At 38.4% G+C, this 17,045-nt stretch overlaps 2 protein-coding genes across 2 annotated transcripts; both read right to left on the bottom strand.

Moving 5' to 3' along the window:
* Positions 1–6,129: 6,129 nt before the first annotated feature.
* LOC145484887 (putative skeletal organic matrix protein 5) lies at positions 6,130–11,836 on the bottom strand. Its single transcript, XM_081463515.1, has 3 exons — positions 11,828–11,836; positions 11,146–11,281; positions 6,130–10,034 (listed from the first exon to the last, which is right to left on the bottom strand). The coding sequence occupies exons 2-3, from the start codon at positions 11,212–11,214 to the stop codon at positions 9,516–9,518; spliced, it is 588 nt and encodes a 195-aa protein (XP_081319641.1). The 5' UTR covers positions 11,215–11,281; positions 11,828–11,836; the 3' UTR covers positions 6,130–9,515.
* Positions 11,837–12,265: 429 nt separating this feature from the next.
* Positions 12,266–16,080, bottom strand: LOC145484861 (cadherin EGF LAG seven-pass G-type receptor 3-like). The gene is made up of 2 exons (XM_081463502.1): positions 12,927–16,080; positions 12,266–12,547 (listed from the first exon to the last, which is right to left on the bottom strand). The coding sequence occupies exons 1-2, from the start codon at positions 13,092–13,094 to the stop codon at positions 12,395–12,397; spliced, it is 321 nt and encodes a 106-aa protein (XP_081319628.1). The 5' UTR covers positions 13,095–16,080; the 3' UTR covers positions 12,266–12,394.
* Positions 16,081–17,045: the final 965 nt, after the last annotated feature.

Below are 17,045 nucleotides of genomic sequence, written 5' to 3'. Positions count from 1 at the left end.
TTTATCAATTAATTTAACAAATTGAATGTGTCTTCAGTCAAGTTACAGATAAATTACGACAACTTGAGAGATGTCAAATATATTTCCAGCTTTTAAATATGTAATTTTTTCAATTCATGCTTTTTTTTTGTCTGAAACTTAAAACGTTTATCTCCAAAATTTTATTTCTGCGTTCATTAAAGAAGCTGTTCAATGCCATATGACAAATAGGTTACGACAGCTTGTCAAATCTTTCAAAATACTCGTCCAGTATTAAAGTTACGTAACTATTTTCGTTGTCTGGCCGCACTGTGGAGATTTCAGTGTCATATAGAATTTTCAGTTATAGTAAAACCACTAAAATTGGTAAGTGTTCTTCTCTAAAAGATTTGTCTGTGCTATCAAGCGCTCTCAAGAGAAAGACAACGGGAAACAGTTTAACATGAGACCTCTAAATAGGCTTTGCTTTGCTACAGCGAAAGTTAGTTTATTAAGGTTAACCAGTTCACTCACCTTGGCTCGCAAGTGCCATATAGTGAAGCCAAAATGGCCATAAAGCAGACACTAACAACAATGACGGCGAAAGGAAGGAACGGCGTTTCATTGGTAAAGCTCTTGTGGGCAGAATAGTAGAAAATACTCGTTGAAAATGTAGGGATACATTAATATAGGCTGCTCGCCGTTTATACTATATAACAGCTCACAAAGTGCTGACGATAATTCACCCTGGCTCTAAGTTTTTTTCATTAAACCAGTTTGCAAATAGCATCTGCTTGTTACCATTGATAATCAATATTTTAGCAATGTTTACCTGAAACTGCTTATTATCTATATATAACTATCCTTTCTATTGGCTCTCGTTTTATCTGCTATCAGCTCCTAATCAACAGACATCTTCGTTTACATAGAAAACGGACGTGCCATCTCCCTGGGAGTAGCCCAGCACAGATTTTTAAGAAAGTGTACCCATTTTATTGCTTAAATTGGAAAATTTACTGCGACAATCATTCTTCACTTTCATCTACAACCGCAGTTCAAATATGAATTATTTCATATATACTTCCCAAAGTGTACCCAATACGGGTCGGTAACTTGGTCTGTTACAAGTCAAACCCACGACATTCTCTCCCCAGCTCCTAAAGTATGATAAGTTTCGTTGTTGCCTCAAAGGCCGGAATTATAGCAAACGATTTGTTTTGCACAGAGATGAGAATCATATAATGAAACAACCATGCAACATAATCGAAATGTGTTAGACTGTACAAGCCGCCTATCAAATTGCCTGCCAAATCAGTATAAGGGTTTGGATGTATATCAAACACGAAAGATCGTGTTTGACCAGATTTCCAAACACCGAGAAGAGAGTTGAAAATACGGGGCGCAGCGGAGTATTTTTTGACGAACTTCGAGGTGTTTATAGAAGTCTGGTCAAACACTGTCTCGAGTGTTTGATATGTCTACTCAATGGAAACCAAAACGGAGAAGAAAATGGACAAATAAAATCGTAAAAATCCATGCTAATTCAGATATGCAAACACTGTCACAGTCATGATTTCCTTGGTTTAACGTTGTTAAATTATTAATGAGTTTGGGAAGAGAGTTCAAAAAACGACGCGCAGAGGAGTATTTTTGACGAACTTATGTGGTCAAACACTGTCTTGAGTGCTTGATATCCAAATATGATATCCAAACACCGTCGCGGTCATGATTTCTTTTGTTTATACTTGAGAAACGATGATAGCTCCTCCCCCTAAAACCCTTCATATGCGATACAGTCCCTGCCATGGACTCCTACTTATTATGGACAAGTTTACCTGTCTCTTACTGTACCTGAACCGGCGAGATGAGGGCGCCGGTTGAGACATTTTTCTATGACTCGACCCGGCGATTGATCAGCTCTCTCGCCGACTCAAATTCGCAACTAGTTAACTAGTTAATCCATGCCTGTCCTGATTTCCTGTGGTATCAATTTATTGACCTGATATGGTTACTATATCATGGTCACTTTGGTGAATTTTTGTACAGTTAACTCTTTATTATACCCTTTTTTGGTGGGCTTTGGAGCAAGATTTACATATCTACATAATAACGTCAGATTTATATACACGCAGGTCTCGATAAATTGATGCAGCTCGAGTTACGTTGCAATACGTAACTCACCAGGCTGCCAACGTTGACAATGCATAACCCCAATTGATTTAATTTGTACCACAGCATATCAGGCCCGTTTAGTATCGCATGGGTATTTTGGCTCAATTACGTCTCGTCAGTCATGGCCATATAAGCTCATATACTCCCAGAGGAGAACTAGGACTGATGATGACGTCTCGTCAGTCAGTCAGTCCAACCCGTTAGAGCAGAGACTTAGAGAATCACCAATGTTCTGCTAAACAAACTCCAAGTATTTCTGAACAAGTACCCTGAAAAGTATTCTTGGCAAAGATGGCCGGAGAAGATCAGAAATGAGGATCATTGGGAACTGACAGGTCAGGAAATGAAAAGAAGGGCTTGGCAAAGGATGTCCTGAATGTAGCATGGGCAGCCCTTGAGTGGAATCAACAAGGTAAACGAAGGAGAGGGGCCATGCAACATTACTCGATAGTGCCTGCCCGATGTCTTGCAATAGTTAAGGGCCTGATATATCGCCGAAGCGCAACAAAAAAGGTGGATTAGTGAATACTATGAAGTATAAAGTTCGGACACGTTTTGAACCGAGAACATAGACTAAATTTTTGTGAGAAGCTTTTCACAGGCCTACTCACCAAAGCTGGCAGAAAAACATTGCGACTTTAGGCGATTTAAGGTGATTTTAAATTTAGCAACAGTCTCTCCATATATCTCTTGCAATAAACCAATATTGTACCAATACTGGTACATAACTATGTCACCACTGTCTCAAATATCCAGGGGCCCGTTTCTCGAAAGCCCCGGAAACTTTTCAGGCCCGTAAAGCTATAACAAAATCTCGAACCTTACGATTACAGAGCTGTTTTATTCACATATTCTTAATATGAAGAGAAGTTCCCTTCATAGAAGAAGTTTCAGGCGTATACACTTCTCCGTTTTTAGATACAGACGGACTAAAAATGACTTTACGGGCCCGAAAAGTTTCCGGGGCTTTCGAGAAACGGGCCCCAGGGCCGGGTTGTTGAAAGCCTGATTAAACTAACCCAGGATTAAAGAGAATTTTGATTATTGTCAGTTTTGTAACTTTCTAACAACCATAAACAGTGAAAGATATCAGGTACCTGGGTGCTGGGTGAGCATTAACCGGCTTTCGAACCACCTGGGCCAGATTTCAAACCGTATTAAAAAAATACTATTAAAGAAAGAATTACAACACTGGACATTACTACTATAAGAATAATAATAAATAATAATAACAATAAACACTAGCAAGGTAGCATGAATATTAGTGAAGATAACACAATAAAAACTAATATCAAACGAAACTAATAAAAATATATTCACAGTGAAAAATTTTTTAATTTAAGATATCTTGATTTAATTTGAAATATTTGTATGTTTGCCATAAATTATTCAAAGAACAAGGAAATTAAATCTATTTTAGCCTATTTACATAGATTTATTTTACAATGCTTCCCAAATTATAGAAATGGTTATCTTGGTAGACACTTCTGCCATATTTTTGGCATCTTCAAGGTCAATTTTGGCATGGGAGTTTAGCAAATGACATGGTTTTCCAAAGTTGCTCAGTCCTTTTCAGGCACCCAATAATCGATTTGTTGCTCTCCTGCCTCAGTCAGACAAAACATCCCAACAACATAATGAGTACCGCATGCTAAGGTCTTTCGTAAGAGCACTTCCTCTCAGATTTCACCAACTACTTAGCTTGTCAGGTTCCGGAAAACAATGATGACCCTGGCAGTTTACACAGTGAATCGAATCTTCTTAGAAGGTTTTTATCACGGTTAATCAGACCACCAGGAAATATATCTTCCAAGCTTTCACTAGGTTCCAGCTGGCACATTACAAATGTCCAGAACGACATTTTTACAACGAAATACTAGAAATTAATATATCGATACCAGACACACTGGTCTCCGCCATTTTTATTCTCCCAGTAACCCTTGCGCCGCTAACTGGTTTCCATGCTTCAAGAGCCATCGGCCTGTGCCACGAAAATTCGAGTTCTCCTGCTAAGTGTTCCCGAATGAAGATTTATTTCAAATCACCCGATAATAAGTAACTGTATTCAACTTTCAGAGAGTATTAGTTTGGCGATTTGTTTTCATTCTTGTTTTTTTGTAAACGCTTGTCGGAGTAATCATACTCGCGTGAGTTCGCGTGAGCTCGCGTACACGAGGCCAAACTAAGACACGTGTTCCAAACATTGGCCAGGCGGCCATGTTTACTGAGAGTTGATCACAGGGAATTTTCTGTACCTTAGCTTTCGATAGTAACAGTAGCGCAGTCCACGTAAAGTGTATAGGATGATGTGAATACCTGGCTTCATCAAATGTACGAAAAGGATAGATAAACATTATGCTACAAGTTGGTTCGCCCAGTTACGAAATTCAAACGTTTACAGTTGGTGGAATGTGGATATAAAATGCAAATAATGATTTTTGCTGGAGAAATGGCCCACTTTTGTCACTCTTTTACACTGGGTAAGTAAAGTATTTAAAGTGTAGACTCAGTTCGGTTCAATTGAGTTTGGATGACTATAGTTTTACTGCTCAGAATGAATGAGTGACTAGAAATAATTGAGCGTTAACCCAGAAATAGCCTTCTGTTTTTTTCTTTTTATCTTGATGATCTGGAACACCTCTCACTGTTGTTATTTTATTAATTATACACTGTAGGTCTTTGAAAGATTTGATTCAGAAATATCTCAAAAAAAGTAATAAGCTGAAATGAAGTTATCGCAGTTTAGTCATTTCTTATATCTTTCCATATTTAATGTATTTCCTAATGACAACACAGAGTGTCATCGTTTTTATTAGCTCTTTTACAACGAAACACAAGGAAAAAAAAAATAAAACTTAATGAAAATAAAAAGCCATCTGTGAAAGAGTATACATCAGATTGTCATTCCTATTTAAGTATTGTCTACATGTAGAAATTATTTCAGGTGTAGGACTATTATAATATTAGGTTTTTTTATGCATAAGGCAGCCATGGCTTTGAGGCATAATACAGTAATTGTCGGGTCCTCGGCTTCTTAAAGGTTCCTAGTCAGCCTCTGCTATTTTCGATGCCATCAAAGTTATTGATATTGTATGGTGAAGCGAAATCTTATTGCTTTACTGTAAGTTGCGTTCCTGAAAGTATGTCCCTTTATCTTTAGTAGTTTCACAGTGATTTTCTTTGCTTCGACATGCTCTGAATAACATATAATAGCCAAACTCTTGTATGTAAACAAAAACAAAGGTGTGGCTGACTAGGGCCCTTTAAGCGGAGTTTTAGATGGCTCTAAAAGCTAACGCATTGGGAATGAATGTAAAAAAGAAAAAAAAAAGTAAAAGCGCATCTATTGAGGTTACCTCTGCTGCACCCTGCCCCCCCTGTTCCGTAACCAGTACCCATTTATACATCTGGGTGAGGAGAGGCACTATGAAGTACGAACACAATGCAATGATCCCCAATAAGGGTCCATTGCACCAACCATTGGGCCATCTGCCTCCTCCTCCATAGGGATGGAGTGGAGTTTACTCTAACATGACAGTCTAATAACCTACAGGGGTAATTTGAGTGTGTTGAAACCTTTTTAACCTTGCGTAACCAATAGCAACTTAAGGCGACTTTGGGCGACTTAGAGCGACTTAAGGCGACTTTAGGCGACTTAAGGCCCCAGAGTAGGCCTTTTTACCAACAAGCTAACGTTTCCTTAACTTCTTCATTACGGTTGTGTAAATAGTACGTTTTGTTGCCAGAGAAACGAATAAAAACAAACACGGAAAGAAAATTCAGCAGACATGTAGTTTCAAATAAGTACACAATTAATGAAGTGGAATTTGGAAGAACAAAAGTATCCGAACAAAAGCCGGGTGATCAAAAATTTTAGCGCGGTCTTCAGAAATGATTGATCACAATAAACCCCTGAAAGCTGTAAAAAAAAAAAAAAAAAAAAAAAAAAAAAGAATGTAATGAAGGAAAACGGCTTTCGAGTTAAATAATTTAGATTTTCATCGAGTGAGAAATCGACAAGTTTTACCTCAATTCGGTCCACTGAGATCGACAAGTAGAGTACACATATACTTAAGTAAACCTTGACTTTTTTCACTTAAATTATTGACTTACCTATTAAAAGCGTCTCTTCGAGATATTTTGAAAGGTCGTTATAACTTTATTTTCCTACCCTTTTCTGTACTCCATCGATATCAAGTGAAATGTCAAGCCTTTTATCATGGCCTCCTCGAAGAACCAAACCATGTTTTCTTCCGATATTAGAAATATTCTAAAAAAAAAATCTTAATACAAGGCGCGTGAAAAATGTATACTTCCGAGTGATACTTATGCAGTTTTCAGTGAAAACCGCTGTAAGCGGCTTTTAAACCAAAAGGACCGGACGAATTTGTTATGTCTTATACTACAACGAAACCCCAGTACAGGTTATCTCATCTAAAGAATGCATTTAGGATAAGATCAATGAATAAAAATATGAAACGACTCAACTTTGTCCTGGGATTGACAAATTCATGAATTTCCGAGAAATCGGGTTAAAAGTCTTTCAGAATACGGACACAAATTAGCATAGGATAGAATAAGTAAATAAAGGTAAAGAATACCACTGTAGGCTATACCTTACGGGATAGGTTTTTTGGGGCTTCAGACTAATGGGCCGGGTATAAAACTAAACTTCAAAGGAAAATAAATAAGGGTTAGAGCTATCGATCGATACTCTCGTTCGTTTTATCCCACGGAAACAAGAGTTAAGCGTTGGCAAGCTGTTTGGCAACGTTTTGTGCATAGACTCAAATAATAAATCAAATAACTTTATTGACTTTTTCAGTAATTCGTTCCTCTGCTTCTTCTATCAGGGCGAAGCTGCGTAGGCTTTTTAGTATGCTAGTTCTAGTCGATCTACATCTCCAATTGGATCCAGCTCAACACGAAAAAATAGGCGTATACACCGAATGCAAATATGGCGGACCACTCTGTCGGCGCCCGGAACGAGTCGCATGAAAGCGAGGCTAGTCAGGCTTTGTTTTAATTTTTTTGATCGACAATGCTTCCAATGCTTGCTTCGTCCTCGATCTGCTCTGTTCTGTTTCGTCCTCCCTATGAGTTTTTGTGTTCCTGAATGCCACCAGAAGGGAGTGAAATCTTCCACAGCAGAAAAGTGTTTTTTTTTTCAGTTTCCCCGTTCGCCTCTGGGGGGGAAACAGACGAAGGAAAGGAGTTCACGATCGCCGAAGGAACTGTCTAAGTTTTTTCGTTACATTTCAGGCTGGAAGATCTTAGAAAATGTAGCTTTAGCTCCAAGTCGTCGTCATTTGGTTCGATGCTCTAACTGGCTTCAACAACGGGGGCAGTTGACGTTCAATCGCTTAGTTATTACACCGTGGTATTTGTTTCTTGAGATTCCGTGTGATTGGACGCGGACGTAAACAACTTCTTCTTTTGAGACAAAGGATGTCTTTCAAGAAGAGCTTGTAATTCCTTACCTTGGGGAAGGTACTGGACATGCAAATCTTGTTGGAACACCACCAGACACCACATAAGCTAGCTCGTTGTTTAAATGATTTTTCAGTCTAAGCTCTGCTAACCTGAAATGTAACGAACAAACTCCTTCGTCTCAAAGAATCGCATTGATCTACTAGAGGCGAACGATGGAAGATTTCTATCCCTCCAGGCCTTCTCGTGGCATTCAGAAACACGGCAACTCGTGGGCACAGCGAAATAAAACAGACCAGATCGACGACGAAGCAACACTTTTCTAGGGAAGCACTGTCAAAACAAATCAACAAAGTCTGAATAGCCTCGCTTTCATGCGGGTTGTCCCGAGTGGTCCGCCATATTTGGGTGTACAGCAAACATTTTTCACCCAACCATTCACGCGGAGGCGAGGTAGCCCAATGAGTAGCACGCTACTAAAGATCTAGCGGTCCGGTTTAGAGTCGTGGGGTTGGGTTTCTTGCGTTGTGCTCTTGGGCAAGACACTTACTCTCACAGTGCCTCGTTCCACCCAGATGTAGAGTGCCGGAGAATTTATTGCTGGAAGTGATATTTTGATGGACTAGCAGAATAGTAGAAATACTCCCAGTCATTTAGTGCCACGGAGCCCCAATAAGTTCCGACATTCTGGACCCGACTTGGCCAGACGCAGACTTTGCCATTCAAACGTCTCTTCATGTGTTGGTATTTTAAAATATCCAGATCCCCAGCTCGTGCAGTCCCCCATTGAATAACACTACGATGGCTGGTAGCGTAAAGTAATATCCAAAAAGCGCTAATAGTGTCACCGAGTTTATCTTTTTTTTAATACAATTTAGCTTGGAGAGCTAAATGGAATCGTCACGGTACTAAAAATAAAAATAACAACTTGAAAATAAACAACTGTAGGTTTATGTTAGCTGTATTTGCTCTGTTTACATGAATCCATTTTGATTACATAAAAACCGGTTCCCGGAGAGGGTGGAATTTTTCCAATCCGGCCCGCTCATGGTGGGCGGAATCTTCGTGTTGATCTATTTTTGTGAAAGAATTAGCGGTAATCGGCAATCGTTTACCTTTTTTCACACTTCCATCGATGATTAATCAACAAGTTTACTTCTGTTCACCTTTAAATGGCAAGGAAAGTCATTGTAATCACTGGTAATTATATTCAAATGAAAGTTTTTGAAGTTGTGAGAGTTTGTTTGGTTGTTTGAAGCCCGGCTCTGTAATGGTGCGTAATACTGTGTTTCTCTCTTCTGCACAATCTTAAGTAAAAAATGGGTAAGTCGAGTTTACTTCTCTGATCGTTGCTGTACAATGTATTTAAGAGCATTTCTGTGACATACACTTTCTGCTATTCAATTTATGGTAGAAGAGTCTGATTTCAAGTAATTTGCAACGACTGAGAGATTGTTTTGTAGTACAACTTCAAACTTTGCACATAATTTTGCACCAGAACAATAATATAGGAGAGCTTAATTGGGGACCCAAGGGTAACTAACATAAAGTATATCGAAAGAAATCTATTTTTTCATACATCTTTCTTTATCTAGCATCTGAGTTACTCGCTCGTTGGAGACCTCGGGCACAGTTTTTTCCAATACAAACCTCCAAGCTGGCAAATAACATATATATATGTCCTACAAAACCGTAAAAAGGTCTCCAATAGTTGATCGACGTTCTCGGTGTTTCAGCCTGATAGAAGGTAAAATTAACAAAAAAGTAAATAATAGAAATCGCACTTGTGTTTTTGGTTTCTCCTTCCTTCGAAACACCTTTAAACTTCTGTTAAAAAAAGACACCACCTTTACCCCTAATATCTTTCGAAATTGACGCGTAAGTCTTTGTACTTCCGCAGAACAACCTTGGTAGGAACAGCATTATATGTATTACATATAGGTTACATACGAATGTCACTGAATCAAGATGTATCCAATGGCTTTGATGTGCTTGTTCCCATTATCTGGTCCGACCGATGCTTCATTGCCACACGTGTTGGCGTCATCTGGGCGACCTCCAGTACCAAACCCGATCCTAGAATCACAGGAGGAACACTCATTTTCATTGTTACTTATCCAACCTATTCTTGCTTTAGAATGTCCGGGGTCGCTTCCAATTGTGTTAAACCCTTCTATATTACAATAGCTTTGCAAAGATGCTTCCGAACCAATAAGTGCTTTCCAAGTGTCACGACCTAGTGAGGTGGCATGGTACTGCCCGTCAGCAATCAGTGAGTACAGAGAGTTGGCATGCTTGTTGATAACAGTGAACTTGATTTGCTGGCCGATTTTCATGCCAAGACAGATCTTGGAGAAGGATGTATTCCAGTAGGTCGGTATCTTGGTCTCTTGTAAGTCAAAACCCGTCTGTCCTCCTGCAGGGTTGAATGTGTCCTGGTTGCGCCAGAGGATGGAATCGTAGTGGAAATTCATCTGTGCCACGAAGGAATAATAAAATACTTGTATAATATAAACTAACACCTGTACATGCCCTCTCATAGCCCCGCATGTATAAAGGTATCACACCCAGGAGAAGGGTTCACGCTGTTGTAAAATTATTTGTCCCGATTGTCCTTTTACAAGATTGCGGAGGCTAAATGCCTAATGTGTTTATCTCCTAGTCCTTCATCTGGTACCTGCTATGTTGAATTCACTATTTTCTTGATGTAAACAAGATCGAGATACAAACATTATTCCAGAAATAAAATGGGAACTGAAACGAAGTAACACTGCAAAGCCAATGTTCTCCATTCGACCAAATTCTCAGATACCGCTGGGGCTTTTCTCGGTTTCCGTAGAATTAACGAACTGGGAAAATCTCTAATGCCTACGGTATAGGAGAAAAGTCCACTGTGGTCCAGGACTACTCCTTAGCATTAATCATTTTGTCATTAATTTATACCGCTTTTTTTTAGGTTGTTTAAACCCTCAGACGTGGAAACAATATCACCATACTTCTCCAACCTCCCCCCCCCCCACCCTCCCAAAAAAGTACCCATACTATGGTTGATGGGTGGGGGGGGGGGGGGTCTGAATCTTCATCAAAGATATCAAAATTATTTTGCCACTTATGTACTCGTCAATTTGCTCTACAAGATAATTTTGTTTTGTTACTAATGACGTCCACTAACATCAAATGAAGTTTAAATTTTACGCTTTCCTTAGAAATTCAAAAAAGAAGGTAATTTGATAAAAAAAAAAGTGATCCCAGATGATGATAAAATGAAAACAAGTACTACAATTTTGCAATTTTGTTCAAAAAGAAAAAGAAAAGACAATATCCATAAAAATGGCGAAATTTGGCTTGATCGGAATAACAAAACATTTCCCTTATGGCATTGCTAAATGGCCGACATAGACTAACAATTGATGAAACAATTTCTGGAAAGGAAAAAAACACTGACAGTTTAGGTATCAAAGAGTGTATATCATGTTCAAAAAGGAAGAAAATCTCAAGGAGGGGAAAGGCGGAATGGCAATCAAGTTACAGATTGTAAATGTACTATAATTACATCACATGAGGACTGTTGTATCTTTGTTTTACCTTATCGCCGTCAATTTTCATGACCAGCGTCCATCCACCACCTCCACATCCCGCAAGGTCATTAGTCATGTGACAGTAGACATTAAATTCAAGTGATGATCCCAGTAGCAGTGGGTAAGCTTTATTACCCGTGGATCTAAAGAATTACGAGAGATGATTTTAAACAACTAATTAAACGCCAAGGAAATAATAAATAAAGCTTACATTCTTGTAAGCAGTTCGATCACTGAACGTATACATCTACATACATTCAAATGAAGGCTATAAAAGGAATCCTTGGTTTTACCTCTGATGCCTTTGATGCATTTTATTCTTTACAGAAAACATGACTTTTAAGACTCTCAGTCCTCGGTTATGGTTGTGTATGCTTTTTGAGCAGTTTTGGTCTGAAATAGGGTTCAGTGGCTTGGCAGTGCGGGTGGGGTCCTGGCATTGGGTGTTTTGTTTAGTAAGAACTATTTTTTTCTCGCGCATGAAGACCTTCTCAAATTTCGTGACTAGGGAGTACTTTGCAATACTCCTAGTTGTCTGTAAGCTAACTACTGACTAACCACTATACTTTATAGTCAGCGAGCATTGTATGTTTTCTTCTGTAATTGCTGTAATTCTTTTTTTTTTTTTTTTGAGCATGGATCAAAGCCTGACTAAATTTTCCCATAAAAAATAAAGACCAAGTACTTACAAGTTCAAGTCAAACAGCTGTTTACAGGACCGGGCAAACGCTATGGAAAATAAATCTTATATTGTAATTATAAGGACGCGGTCCTTTTTTTTTTCAATAAAATCGAGAACAGGACTAAAAGCAATCTAAAAAGGAAAAACTTCGGTAGTTAAAAAAATGGTTTCAAGACATACAAACTGCAAGAAAAGTTGGAAACAAGAAGCTTGAGAAGAGAAACTAAACAACCAACCAACAAACCAAATAAATGAGGTGCTCTGTTAATATTTTAAGGTTTAAATAGCATACCTGAACATATGCGTCCATCTCCAATGTATCCCACCTTGCAGGTACAGGTGAAGGATCCAACGGTGTTTGTGCAATTTGCATTTACGTGACAATCATTCATGCCGTTATCACATTCATTAATATCTAGGTAATAAACGAGTAAAACAGAGAAAGATAAATTTGAGACTCGGAATAGTCAATTTCTCACAAAGAGACCAAACCACACACACGTTGATATGAGACTTTAGATACGAATAATACTTATTGCTTTTATCAGTGTCGATCATGTGCAGTAATATATTACTAGATTATTAGATTACACGCATCGTTTTTGGGCTCACCTTTTTCACAATGTTCTCCCGTGTATCCTGTCTGGCAGGCACAGACGTATTTTTTGTTGGTAAATCCGTTCAGGCATGTCGAGTTTTCAGCACATGGGTTACTGAAGCATGGATTCTGATGATAAAAGAAATTTGTTAGTTGAAACTTAATGGTAACAGTTTTTTTTTTTTTCTTATCAAGCATCGATAGTATCCTTGTTGAGTTTGCTTCGTCGTTTGTTAACGTTTGCTTATTAACTAACAAACCAACCGGCCAACCGACCGACCGAACGACCGACCGACCGACCGACCGATCGACCGACCGACCGACCGACCGACCGACCGACCGACCGACCGACCGACCGAGTGACTGACTGACTGACTGACGGACTGGCAACCAACTAACTAACCAAACAACTAAACAACCAAACAATCATCCTACGAACTAACAAACTAGGTAACTACATATGACTTACAAACAATAGCGATACCGTAAGCGGTCTTCATTTTCTAACCTCGGTGCCTCTGTACATATAACCGTCACGTGGTTTAAGATCATTAGGATGTCGAATGTGGTCGGAGTCACTCAACTGACATAAGACTTTGTCGTTTATTGGTGGACCGATGTTGATTGACACACAGTTATTTTCTATGGTACATCGCCCTTTGCAAGAGTCACGCATTGCCAAGTTTAAAGAAATATTTTTAATCACGTGGCCATGCAAAGCATATCCATCGACTGGTGTGGTAAACTTGAGATGCCGACAGAGATCTGTGGATAGAAGTAAAAGAATATGAACAAAATGTTAAAAATACTTATAAGTCTGGGTATATGAAATGGAAGTTAATGAAAATTTCAGTCTTTTCGCTGCAACTCAGTGTAATCTTTGTTTCCTTTTTTTTTTCTCTCTCACCACAATGTAGGTGGTGAAAAATTCAAAGGAATGTCGTTTTTTTCCCCTCCACTCTCGTATCTTCGTTTTTGTGCTGTTAAAATGCAAAACAAATATACCCATTAATTGAACATATTATATTGATGGAAACCTAAAAAAGCTAAATCTATTCAGGTGCACTGAAGCTAATTAGTCTCTCTATCTATAGGTGCTCTTAGGTCCTCTCTTGTTAGAGACCGGCAGACCTTTTTCAGATTCAACAATTTTATAGTTATTCCCTCTAGGTTGCTCTAGGAACTTGTCTTGTCCGGGAAAAGTAATCGCTGATAATTTTAGCACAGTTACGTAATCTTACGTCTGGACCCAACGCAGCAAAATCGCCGGGACAGTATGTGTCCATTTAGGACTGTGTTCTGTTTTCACAGTTTTCATTTAATACATTTCAACTTCTTTTTTTTCCTCTGAATGTGACACATATCAGGCGCCCTTGCCTAGTTATACCTGGCAAACATCATTGGCGATCGTTTGGGTTTCCAGGACGTAAGCAACGTCAAGAACAATTAAACATACTGTTTTATCTAATTGGAATTCTCGGAAAGCTGAATCATTTGCAGTCTACGTAATACTGAATTCTCGAACCTTCCACCCGATATCTCGAAATAAGAATTGATGCCCTTTTTTTGCTCCACTCGAACACTCAAACAGTTTACTCCCGAGTTCTCGATCCCTGGATAACTCCAACCTAACTCAAACTCGAACCACCTATTGTCTTCCGTTAAATCATAAACCCTCCATGACCCTAAATTTTCAGTAACACGTACAACCCTTCCCAGTTAGATTCGCGCCTTGGAAACTCAGGGCTGAGTATTACTGCAGAATAGATGGAAAGGCAGTTTGAGAGTTACGGACTCTATCGAGGCCTTTTCTGTTGGTAAGACTGACATCTTAATTTAAAATTGCGCTTTGTTTGTTGATCTAAGTCTACAGCCCAACTTTTTCGATGAAAAATATCTCTGGTTGCTTGTGATAACCCAGATACTCCCAAAGCATAGCGTAAAGTTCTGTTTTTCGAACTCCTAATCTCTCGATCCAATTTTTGTTCCTTTTGGAGGTTCGAAAAGTTGGCATTTTACATGTATGCCTTCTAAAAAATAATTATCAAGATATATGACAGATAAAATACCATTACAAGACCGAGATGTCAAACAATCGTCCAGGTTTAGAATATTTAATAAGTAAAATTTAACTGTATTTCCGCTCAAAAGACTCTCAAAAGAATATTAAAATTGTCCGTTGACCGTTTTGTCGAGGTGTCCGCCTTAAAGATAATTTACAGTTTCGATAAAACCTCAAATAATAGTGGTAACCAATTTTGAGGGGAAAAAATGACCGTTATCAGTCTCCCTTCCCCCAATGGTTTTTCTTAAGCTGCTATCCATTAAACTTGACTGCTATAAAGATCGACGACAGCTGTTCACAGAGCAAAAGTTTGTCAGATCCATTTTGTTTACTGCTGGGTCGCTTATACTAAGGAGCAAGGTGTTAAAAATTATTTAAACTTTTTTGGTTGCTTGGCAAATGGAAAGATCCTACTCACCCAGGTTCGCCACCGTGACGCAGCGAGGCCAAACAGACCAGGCCGTGAACATAACCAGCAACGGCAGCACTGAAAAGTGGAAACCGTCTCCCATGGGTAGAAGTTATACAACCACTGATTTATCATAAAAGATTCTTTGAATCGTCTTTAGGTTTTGCTCAGGAACAGCTTGTCAATTCGTAAGTATCACTGATACAATCAATATTGTTTCTAATTTTTAGCTCAAAACTGTTTACAAACAGTGGGTGCGTTGTATTCAAAACTGTTTACACATAGTGGGTGCGTTGTATTCAAATAATTAATTATTCGTCTTCTGATTGGCTGAACACTTAACAGCCCTGTGCAATTTTTTTTGTCTGTCAGCGTGCCATAATGATGACATCAAAAATTTGTAGCTATGTAATTAGGTGGTAGTTTTCGTGTTCATCTGTCATACATGTGAATGAATACATCTCTACTCAGGTCTCAACAACGGCTCTTTGGTTTGTTCTGGGTCTCAGCCATAAAACAAGTAATGTTGAAGAAATGTAAATCTCTCAAATTCATTCACATTAAAAATTTATTTAATAGTTTTTTTTAAATAAATTTTATTACAAAAACAAAAAGAAAAAAAAAAAAAAGAGAGAGAATCTACTAATAAGATTCGTCATGCTTTCAATGATGTATTTTGCATTAAACATTAAAAAAAAAAAACGAAATAAATACAAGAGGCATGCCCTTTATGCGATTAACGAACGAGGTATGGGATTTTAGGTAATAACAACTTTGAATGGTAAACACCGCATGTCAAATTAAAGGTAAGAAACCAGGTATTACTCTGGAAAAATAATTCTATTTGTTTAGGAATAATTAGGTGTCATAAGTGAGAGTTCCTCGCGGATTTAAAAGTTTTGTCTGGTACGGAAAGAAAATTCGCCAGCTTTGTAACTTCCGTTACGATAAAATAGAAACAACCAAAACACAAAATTTCAGTGACAAATACTCCACGGTTTACGATTGAATGAAGACACATAAATTATTAACCTATGTTTTAAGTTTTGATCATTTTTCAGGAGCCCACGTTCAATTACCCTGCGATGAGAGTTATTTCGATGTTTTTCATCTCGGAAAGATCGAAGCAAGTCCGCTCGTACCCGTTCACAGGAGTAGTGTCCGTGAATTACTTAGATAGCTAAATTTTATCGAATTATTATCCGCGAATCAGTAGTCTGAAATTTTATGCTGTCAGATAACACTGTATCACGGCAGGAAACTTTAGCCATTAGTTTATGCTTCAACATAGCCTTTGGAGTCTTTCTGGGTACAGGATACATGTATAAATTTTGAGCATTTCCCAGCAAGGGGTCTCTTCAAATAACGCATGTATTTAACGAAATGATTTCAATTTTAATTCAAACTCAGGAACCGATAGCTTAAAATGTCTATAACTAAAGGTTTTGACCTAGGGAGAAGAATAATTCATTAGAAATGTATTATACATGTAGGTAAATAGATAGATGAGACACCTAAAATGTCAGACTTTATGTGTCTGGAAGATTCATGAAACAGACGAACATAACTGATGAACTGCGCAATCGTTCTCAACTTGACCTTGTAAGTAAGGAAAAAAAAAAAAACAACGGCAACAAGGACATCGCCAAAAAAAAATACTCAATGAGCAAAGCAATGGCTTGCACTTGCGTAAACAGTGAGCAATGTTTGGGAGAGCGAAAATCTTACTTGACAGTTACTTTTACACACTCAGCAGGAAGGATGTTCTTACCCCAATAGATTGTGCTGCCTGCATAAATGAATCTTGCTAACTGTATTTTCAAAGTTTTGATCAACCCTCACATAGAAACCCAGTGTCAGTTGCTAAGCTTTTCGGTTTCGTGGACCAGTACTTAATTTGCAGGGTTGAATAACGAAAGATGAATGGCCTGAGCTCTTCTAAGCGACCACCTCCCGTATGCGACCTGGGAGGTTCGACTGTATAACAAACGCAAAGAGATGTTAATTATCATTCACTCATCTAAATCCCTTCGTAACCTTGAAATTTTCATTTAATTTTGCCTTAAAAATGATGTTCCAAACTTCGAAACGTCGAACAAGTGGAATTTCAATATAAAACGGAAATATTCAATTTTAGCTCGACGTGAGAAACC

Source organism: Orbicella franksi, chromosome 4 (genome assembly GCF_964199315.1).
Source record: "Orbicella franksi chromosome 4, jaOrbFran1.1, whole genome shotgun sequence".
In the NCBI taxonomy this organism is placed as follows: Eukaryota; Metazoa; Cnidaria; class Anthozoa; order Scleractinia; family Merulinidae; genus Orbicella; species Orbicella franksi.
This window is presented reverse-complemented; position numbering and strand designations above follow the sequence as displayed.

Bases quoted from the DNA above. Each gene is read 5' to 3' on its own strand.
- LOC145484887 (XM_081463515.1), bottom strand. From the start codon at position 11,214: ATGACTAATGACCTTGCGGGATGTGGAGGTGGTGGATGGACGCTGGTC. The intron at 10,035-11,145 runs GTAAAACAAAGA...TTCGTGGCACAG, and splicing joins TGAAAATTGACGGCGATAAG to ATGAATTTCCACTACGATTC.
- LOC145484861 (XM_081463502.1), bottom strand. From the start codon at position 13,094: ATGCGTGACTCTTGCAAAGGGCGATGTACCATAGAAAATAACTGTGTG. The intron at 12,548-12,926 runs GTTAGAAAATGA...TTTTATCATCAG, and splicing joins ATATGTACAGAGGCACCGAG to AATCCATGCTTCAGTAACCC.